Genomic DNA, 10,652 nt, shown 5'->3' with positions numbered 1-10,652 from the left:
CTTTAAAGCTTGGTGCTTGCTTCACAGTTTTATGGATGTAGGTCCATTTTCTTCCAAACGAGGCTGGTTTCATTGCAATTAAAAACTTGCTTAGAATGATAACCTTTCTCTGCAATAATTTTTTTAAATTTCTGCTGGGAACAATGCAGCAGCTTTCTCATTAGCCGATGCAGATTCTCCTGTAATTTTTATGTTTTTTAGATAAACCTAGTTTTGAATCTATGCAACCAGCCCTTGCTTGGTGTAAATGACTTTTCTTCTGTTTCATCTTGTGGCTGGATGTCTTCATATAGGATCAGTGCTTTTTGTTGTAACGTGATACCGTAAATAGGAATCCTTTTTCTTGTCATGTATTCCACCCACAAATTCAAAGCTTTCTCTACTTAGTAATGCCTTATCACACACTGTATCCATAACTTTTGCAGATTTGGGTGCAATGGAAAGATGCACGAATTTTTTCTTTGTTCTTCAACACTTCACATATCAAAGATTCGTTTTTATTATAGATCTTGGCAATGGTTGCAGTTAACTTTTTATCTACTTCAATCATATTGATAATCTTTGATTTTTCACTAATACTGAGCACTTCATGTCTTCTCTTCGGTTTTGAAGCCATTTTTAAATTTTTCACAATTTATTTACTTGAATTTAAATGCAATTTTTAATTTCAATGACAGCCAATTGACTGCTTTCTTCAATAATTCGAATAAAACTAAACATGAACAAACATGCATGTTTAAGTCCATGCGCCTAGCAAAACAAGCGTGTTTTGACAAGTTTTCAGCCTGCGCATATGCATGTTTCATCCATGGATACGGGGGCCTACTGTATATTGAAATAGATGTTGAGGAAAAATAGACTGCTTGCATGGATAGGAGTGTGTCTAACTGATATCACAAGTAATGTACAGAGAGGCAAGGAGAATGAAAATGAAATTGGTAACATATCACAATTTTTTATATCTTCGTCACTGTTATTCAGCATGTTAATTGGTTAAAGTTGTGGAGAGTGGGTATCCAGTTGTTTGATAACAATTCTAAGTTGAGGTAGGTGATATGGAATATTTCTGAACAAGATCCCTGCAAGATGATCTGAATAGACTGGTACTATAGACAAACGATGAGGGTCATTTCAAGCAACTTAGGGTCAATAGGCACAGTGATGTTTCACATCAGACAGTGAAATTCATTTACAGTCGATTCTCACTATAGGAAACTTGTAGGCACCATGGGAATTTTTTTTTTTATCATACCATTGTACCTAAGTTGCTTTTGATTGTAGATGCCACTTAATTTTTGCTACCACTTGGTACAAGATTATGCGTGGTCAACCGAAGAGAATGCAGACTGAATACATTAATGAAAATCCATTGCATTATGATGGATAGAAATCTAGGAGTGACAGTGGATAATGTACTGAAATCGAAAAACAGCCATATTGCTGAGGTGATGAAATCACAGTAAATAACTTCTGTGTGGAGGAAGTTATTCTTCCTCTAAGGTTTTAATAAAAATTGCACATAATCTTAACAGAACCTTATTTTTACCATATCTTACTTCTCTCAGGGATGAGGTTTCGTAAGATAATAATAATGTTATACGTTACAAAATACAAATGAGTCAGCAGATTTTGCTGTGTAGACGCACAAAAAAAAGTTTGCAATTCATGTCAGTTAGGGAGATAATATAAGTATTATCTTAAGAGTATGTGCAGCCAGGTAATGAAGTCTAGATGTTTCTTATGGTAAGCAGAGTAAGTTTGCATTTGGGAATGCTGTATGCTTATTTAGTGAAGGAATTCAAGGAGAGGCATGAAAGGTCTACTGTTGTACCATGTTGGATAGGGATCCTTCTCCCAGCGATTACAGAGTTTCCAGGCAAATAATAAATTTTAGATGTTAATGAAAAATGTATATCTTTCATAATTTTCCTTTTTTTTGTTTTACTTGTCTAGTGTACACCTTCATCGTGAAATAGAAATGCTAAAGCAGCAGTTGGTAGAAAGGGAGTATCACATTGTTCAGATGGAAACAAATGTTCTGAATCATGCTCAGCAGTTCCCCAATGGTGAATGGGAAGCATTACGACAGGACTTATATGTATGGCAGGATAAATATGAAAGGTAAGTTATATAATAGCAATATGTTATGCAACAATTAATTGTGATGGGAAAATAAGAAATTTGTGCTTATTCTTTGGCAGTTTTTTAAAAATAGAGATGATGCGTTTGTTGAAAAAAGATTTTCTTTCCTCCCCATTCTTCTCTATTCTTATCTTTTATTTTCTCTAGTTTTTTTTTTTTTTTTTAATCTTGAAAATGCAAGAATGAAATGGTGTCAAAATGCTGAGATTTGAAGATATGTTCACTTTCTGCAGATGGTGTTATACTCCTAAACTAATCCAGTATAGGTCTTAAGGACTCTCTAACTAAATTTTGTAACAAAATTGGTATGATCTGCAATTCAAAAAAAAAAAAAAAAAAAAGCAGGAACATAGTTGCATTCTTGTTGGAGAACCTGTAGAAATTAAACATAACTAAATAGTGTATATATTTTAATTTTTGTTGAGAATTGCAAATTAAATTTAGAAATATATATACCATATTTGCCGGCATATAAGACACCCCCCCTTTTTTGTACACAATTTTTAGGAAAAAAAAGATTTTTTAGATCCTCTTCCTGATTCCGCCAAGTTCTTATCATTTTCTCAGTTGGGGGTGGCACGAAATACCTCTCTGCAGCCCTATGCAATCATATGGCTTGTGATTGCATATGCTAAAGAACATGGAAACACACGTAGCTTGTATGCAGTATTGTAGCGATGCCAACGTTTCTCAGCCATAATTTGCCAAGAAATTTAGAGAAAATTTAATGGCAGAAATTTATCACCGTTCACAACAGCCATGACAACAATTGGAAAGTTTAAATGAACAGGAACACAGCTGTGATCGTCGATGACAGTGCATTCGCATCCACTAACTCTACATAACTGGAATACTCTCACACACTGCAAAGAAGCAAGAAAGAAATTGCGTAATTCGGAACAGAGAAAATTTCCAGAAATGAAAGTAATAAAAAACTGAGTAATGGCATATAAGACGCACCCTGTTTTTCAGACCTATTTTCAAAGAAAAAAAAACGGCATTTTATATGCCGGCAAATGCGGTATATATAATTAGTAAAGATGATTTGGTGTGAGGCCATCTGAATAAATTTAAATGGAATAAAAGTATAATTAACTAAAACATGAGCACAATACAAAATAATGTTCAACATGATTTTAACCATGTTGATGAATAAAGAAAAAATCGTACAGCAGTGGACAAGATACTGTAGTGAGTTATATAAAGAAAAACTAGATTTAGATAGCATTGGGAAACTGATGAAGAATTGAAGCAGATATCATCCCCAGGTAATGAGAATGATGTGGACATTTTAAGTGGAGAGGTAGAAAAAGCAATAGGAAGGCTAAAACACAACAAGAGTCCTAGTAACGATAACATCACTGGAGAAATGATTAAATATGGTGGTGAAAATATGGTTACAGAAATGCACCAACTATGTAATATGGTATGGAAAGAAGGGAAAATGCCAGAGGAGTGGCTGAAATCAATATTAGTGACGTTATACAAGAAATTAAATATGGTGGTGAAAATATGGTTACAGAAATGCACCAACTATGTAATATGGTATGGAAAGAAGGGAAAATGCCAGAGGAGTGGCTGAAATCAATATTAGTGACATTATACAAGAAAGGAAATAAGCTAGAATGTAAAATTATAGAACAGTTGCCTTGACAAGTCACCTTGATAAAGTGATGATGATGATGATATTGACAGAAAGATTGAGAACATAATTGGAAGCATGCCTTGCAGACAAGCGAGCAGGATTTAGGAAGAATAGAACTACAATTCAACAGATTTTGAAAATGAGGTCAATAGCAGAGAAAGCTAGGAGAAAAAACAAAAACATATTTATTTACTTTGTTGATTTTCAGAAAGCATTTGATAATATTGACCAGAAAGTGACATTAGCAGTTCTGGAATCCTATGGAATTGATAAAAAAACTAATAGGTATATTAAAAGATGTTTATCAGAATGCAGTTGCAGCAGTTAGAATAGGTGATGATTTGGGGAAATGGTTTAGAGCAAGCAGAGGTACTAGATGGGGGGGGGGGGGGGGCCAATATCACCAAGCATTTTCATCGCACATTTAGAAAGAGCAATGGACAAAGTGAAGGAATATGCAAAAGGAATATCTATATGCGGAATGAGAATTAACAATCTGAGATTTGCAGATGACATTGTCATTATTGAAGAAGACGAAAGAGAACTACAAAAAACTCTGAAACTGTTAAATGAGGAAGGGAAGAGAGTTGGACTTTTTTGAAGAGATTTGTTATGAACTTGGAAAAAACAAAGACAATGGTATTTGGTGAGAAGAACATGAAACAAAAGATACAAGTGGATGGAATTGATATAGCAAATGTAGAACAATTCACATATTTGGGAAGTAAAATGACGTATGATTTGGACTGTAAAAAAGAAATAAAGATCAGGATTGCAAAGGGAAGAACAAATCTGAAGGCCATGGATAACATCTGGAAAAGTAAAGTGATCAGCCTGCAAACAAAACTGAAAGTACTGAAAACATGCATCTTTAGCAGTGTAATGTATAGATCGGAAACATGAGTAATATATAAGGAATCAAGAAAAAGAATTTTGGCATTTGAAAGAACTTGTTACAGGAAGATTCTAAGAATAGGATGGGTACAGAAAATCACAAATGAACAGCTCTATCAGAAGATACAACCAAAAGAGAATCTAATGCAGAAGATTATAAAACGGAAGCTGCAATTATTTGGACACATCTGTAGAATGAGTGAGGACTGGAAGATAAAGACATTTATGTTTGGTATTTTGGATGGTTTAAACAGAAGAGGTAGACCATACAGAGAATGGATAGACGATATAAAGGACTGGTGTGGAATGGGTGTACAAAAACTGCGATACTGAACAAAGAAAGGTGGAAGAAGATAGTGAGGGAGGCATTGGACACCAATGGGCAGTGAGCCCATGGTTCGATGATGATGATTTTAATATATGGGTCTGAGAGTTGGCTTAGAAAAAGCTGATCAGTGACTAGAAACCACATACATGAGACTTCTGAGAAAAATTAGGAGTGAACAAATATCAGCATCATTGCCAGAATCAGATGAAAACTGAAGTTATTTGGAAGGTATCTTACATCGTTATCATTTAGTAATGGGCACCATAATCTAAGGTGGTATGGTCACTTAAACAGAATGGGAGAGGAAAGGTTAGCAAGAACAGGTGTGTGTAATGTCAGGAATGGCAAGGAAAAGACCAGAGAAGTACAAGATCTATTTGGATTGATGCAGTTAGAAGTACCTCACAAGACTGAAATATAAAATCTGATAGCTTTGCAGTCCTTACAAATAAGACTAATTTGGAGAAATGTGATAGGAGCTTGTAAATAATGTTAACTTAATCACATAGTACTATCATGGTGTACATGATACTACTTTTCGATGCATATCAGGAATTTGAAAATGATGAGATAAAGTCCTGTTAATATTAAAAACAGTATATGAATATTATCGAAAGTTTTTTTTGCTTGGTATACTATTAAATTAAAGATGCCAAGAAATTATATTCTTGGTTTCATCCTTTATCCAAGTGTAAGCAAACAAAGTTGCACATGAATTAACTTCATGACTGGGCTACTTGTATATAGAGGTTAATGACTTCATATCAATTGCCTTAGTATTTTAGTGATAAGGTGTGATGCCTTTTGACTATTTGTGTATGGAAATATGACTTTTGCATTGCTTCAACCGTGATATCCCTTGTGGGTCTGGCACCCACTAACGAGACCTCAATAAAGGTTTAAACTGGTCTGGGTATTGGCCCTTCCCATTATGCATAACATTATACTTGTCTGTAAGGATATGTACTTCCCATTATGGGATACTAAGACAATTGATGTGAAGTCATTAGCCTTTCTATACAAGTAGCCCAGTCGTGAAGTTATTTCACGTGCAAACTTTGTTTGTTTGCACTTGGATAAAGGATGAAACCAAGAGTATAATTTCTTGGCATCTTTAATTTATAAATATTGTCAAACAGTCATATTACATGTTAGGTTCCAGACCACTGTCATGTAGCTAATCACTGCTTTTTTTCACTTATAGATGTATGTAATGGTTTAATAACATTTTTTAATTCTTTAATTCTTTTTATAAAATTATGTATGTGCATAAATGGCATAATAAAGCATTTGTTTACATCAGATATGGAAACAAAAATTTTAGAATAATTTTTGCAAAAATGAAAATTATTTTGAACAGCTTGGCTTAAGAGAACACAACAACCAGTTTAGTTATCAGTCTACACCATTATAAGTTTTTCCATTTCAGCAGTAAGATTGTCATGTTTATGGATAACTACTATTATCTGGTTAGCACTTTTATATCTTTATTTTTAACAACAGCAGTGGAAGGTAAGCCTAGTCTTCAGTCTCTCTGTGTTCAATACCCCATTGTCACTAAATTTAATCATTTTTAGTATCTAATTTAATAGGTTTATGTGCCTCCTTTTCATTGGAGCAACACTGCACTTACTTTGAATTTTATTTGCCATTATTAGCAGCAATAAAATAAAATAATAGTTATAAACAGTTTATAATTCATAGCAAACCAAAACACAGGGATGTAATATGTAATGATGTCATAAACAAACTGTTCACAAAAATTGCGCATCAGTTGATTCACAGGAGCATCATGTTGCTAAATCGATAGTATTAGCAAATGCAGCATTTCATAAATGGGTATTAGCCATAATTGAAAAGCATCACATGAGCAGATCATCATAAAATGAAGTGTTTGTCAGGTGGAATACTGTATAAGTACTTACAGTTGCTTTCCTGTCCATCCATCTCTTCACATAACATCTTTGGCTTGACAAATTTTGATTATACTAACTCAAAATACCATATTATGAAAAATAAACTACAGACTTAAGCCTTTCTTTTTATTAGCTTCATATTCCTGATGTTTACTCTCAAGGAATATACAGGATTCTGTGATAGCACAATGTGATTAAGTTTACATTATTATTACCTACTATGAACAGTTTTCCTCCAAATTAATTTACTTTTTGTTAGGACTCCAGTACTATTAGGTCAGTCTTATTTTCATCCCATATAGCTCTTGGTCTTATTCAAGGTCTTTTTTCCCATCTTGGCATCAAACAACTGAATTTTATAACTTTTTCTCTCCCATTCTGTGGGAGAGAAACACACATATACTTTGATGCTAACCATGTCAAGTTCCTTCCTTAGGTCTTCATTATTGATGTGATTCTACAATTGATGTCTGTTCACCCCCCCCCCAATTTTCTTACAAATCTCATATCTGCTAGTCTGTAATCAGCTGTTTCATTTCTAAACCAACCTCAGGTATATTGGCTAAATTTGGTTTGAAAAATGATCTTGTGTATTATTAGTTTTTTGGCTAAATTTCTCTTATTCTGCTACATATTCTCATCATACTCTGTATAATGTCACATTTATGCCATATAATTACATCATTTTGAAGAACTTTTCTGTTAACACTTTGTCTATGCCTTTCACAAATCTTTGAAACTTAAATACAGATTCTCATTATATTACCATGATTTCTCAACTATTGCCATAAAAATTTGATCCTGTCAACTTGTATATGTCTTTAAGTTAAGGGGATAATAAATCCCTCATTATTTTAAAGCTGGATACGAAACTCTTAGATCAAAATCTAAGAGTTTCATGCAGAAAAACTATCGGTGAGTCCAAGCATACATCATCACCTGGGTAGTACAACACTAGGGCAACTCGTTGCAAAGGTGGAGCACGCTCCATTACTATCCTTAATATTTTCTCATAATGTAAAACGCAGCTCCTAGGAGATGTATTACTGTTTTACATTATGAGGAGAGGTCACCAAACCGGTTTCAACCTTTATTGAGGTCTCATCAGTGAGTAGGTAGACCTGGAATACCAAGGTTTAAGTGAACCAAACTTACATATACCCCTACTAACGAATTGCCAGACCGATGTACCCATCTATTATTATTACTACGATGAAGGGCCAAGAGGCTATTTTTCCGGTGGCGTAAATTAAGTTAAGGGGATAATAAATCCCTCATTATTTTAAAGCCGGGTACGAAACTCAGAGATGGAAATCTAAGAGTTTCATGCTGAAGAACTATCGGCGAGTCAAAAACAGTAATACATCTCCTAGGAGCTGCGTTTTACATTATGAGAAAATATTAAGGATAATGATGGAACTTCCTCCACCTTTTCAACGAGTTGCCCTAGTGTTGTACTACCCAGATGATGACCTACACTTGGACTCTCTGATAGTTCTTCGGCATGAAACTCTTAGATTTCAATAGATTTCGATCTCTGAGTTTCGTATCCGGCTTTAAAATAATGAGGGATTTATTATCTGCTTAACTTAATTTACGCCGCCGGAAAAATAGCCTCTTGGCTCTTTTTCATTGTATATGTCTTATTTTTCTCCACCTTTTACCCGCAATTTTTGTTAGCCAGTTTTCAAGTATATGCCTGTATCCTATTTGGTATACTCAGTATGAAAATTATTCTGTAATTCTTACATGAAATTTTAGTCCCTTTTTAATGCAGTTTTTATAAATGGATTATGTGGGATCTTTACTGAAATGATCTATAGTTTGACCTTTGAATCACACTTCTGAATTATACACTGTATCCCTTATTTGAGCATTTCTGTTTGTTAACCCCCTTCCCAGCTTCTGCTTTGCATATTTAAGGCAACATTATTAGCCTTCCTCTACTCACTTGCCCACTCATTCATTTTAGATCCTCCCATAAAGCTGCAGCATCCTGATCCAGCTCTCATAACTGTCTCCTAAATAAGCATCATCTACAAACAACTGCATATTCCCATTTAATCATTTCTGAATATCATAACATCAGTTAAACTATTATGGACCTGACACAGATTGCTACAGCACACCACTTGAGCCTTTCTTTTCTAGAGATATCTCTCTACCATAAACCACTTGCTAACACCCATTGGACAGATAGTCTCCTTCTCTAACTTGTTAATATATTATATTCAGTTAATATATTATTCAGTTTAATTATGACTTGCTATTTGGCAAGCTACTTAAAGCCATTGCAACTTTAATAACTTTATCTGAATCTTCCATATCCAGTTCATTTGTTCAACCTTTTGCAGCATGTAAGTAGATTTCTGAAACACAGCCTTCCATTTATGCATCCATCCTAACCAAAGAAACTTCTGATGTGAATCCAATTCTGAATCTTAGCCATCAATCCTCTATAATTCCAGATATGTTGATTATCATGTAATTTGAAGATGCAATCTTATCAACCTGAAGTTGTCTCACTGGATCAGCAAAAGATGTCATTACCATCATTAACTTTCTGGAAGATTACCTTAAAACAACTGAATTCTCACAGCACTAGGTCATTAAATCTTTACTCCAAGTTTATTGAATTTCTCATATTTTCTGCTCACTACCAGGCACTCAACCATATTCTGCTGTTATGGCCCTTATTTTCATATATGTTAGTTTGTATATCTCAAAAGGATCTCTTACATCTGACACATGATATTTCTGGTTCACAAAGGAATAGTCCGAGGGTGAGCCAAAACCTATGTGGATGATTCTTCCTAACCACCCTCTTGTTAAGCCTAAGAATATTTATTTTTTTACTGCGCCACTTAGGACCCTTAGATTAATTGAAATATTAATCGAGAGGTTGGTAGAGAGCTTCGCCAAAGTATCACAAATAATTGCAATCGTGACCGAAAATTTACACTGAATGAGTTCTCCGCTTAGATCCGTATTATTTTACAGGTGGTGCATTAAATTCCATACAGACACAAGATTTAGTTAAAGAATAGCAAACATTTATTTAACATAAGACATACAATACTATTTACACAAAGAAAGTTTTTCATCCAATAAGGGTTAAGAATTAAATCAAGTCTAACAGTATTAAGTCACTCAAATGAAATTTATACTAAGTTTCAATAAGCCTTATATCTCTCCTGATACAACTATTTAACACTATGAACCTTAATTAAACAATCCCTAATCTTATCCTCACTCTAGACACAATCTTATAATTCCTTTTATAAGCAGACATTAATACACATTTCATCAGATTACTCATAATATTCCACACACTTGTTTCCCTTTGTCCTAAAGTACTCATAATAATTGCCTCTGGGTTCTTTGTTACAATAATTCTATGTGAGATTAAGCTCTTAATTCATACACGTGCTATGGGAAAATCGTACACTCTTAGTCACAAAGGATCATACAGGCACCATTCAATTAACCTTAGTTATTCCATAACAAAATATCCTGTATACACTACTAATTTTAGAATTAACAATTTTTTTCTTTAAGCATTCACTCCAAAGATCAAATTTCTATTATAATATTCTTGGACAAGTTTAACAATTTTCAACCACACAGTGCCTATTCATTTAATACTTTCTTTAAATCAAATTAATCACTTTCCTACAGTCCTTATTTTTAACTATTCGTAGAGTTCTTCGCTGATTAATTTTGACTG

At 33.9% G+C, this 10,652-nt stretch overlaps 1 protein-coding gene across 3 annotated transcripts in view; it reads left to right on the top strand.

Annotated features, from left to right (window-relative positions):
• The window catches only part of LOC150102656 (uncharacterized), a 144,005-nt gene that overhangs the window by 77,900 nt on the left and 55,453 nt on the right, over positions 1 to 10,652 (top strand). For all 3 annotated transcript variants that reach the window (XM_090398926.1, XM_090398927.1, XM_090398928.1), the window contains one exon: positions 1,954 to 2,121. In XM_090398926.1, the coding sequence (XP_090255052.1) occupies positions 1,954 to 2,121 (168 nt within the window). The remainder of the gene's footprint in view (positions 1 to 1,953; positions 2,122 to 10,652) is intronic.

The sequence above is a fragment of the Typopeltis vanoorti genome, chromosome 10, assembly GCF_054136105.1.
Source record: "Typopeltis vanoorti isolate ZY-2024b chromosome 10, IOZ_Tvanoo_1.0, whole genome shotgun sequence".
Taxonomy (NCBI): domain Eukaryota; kingdom Metazoa; phylum Arthropoda; class Arachnida; order Uropygi; family Thelyphonidae; genus Typopeltis; species Typopeltis vanoorti.
This window is presented reverse-complemented; position numbering and strand designations above follow the sequence as displayed.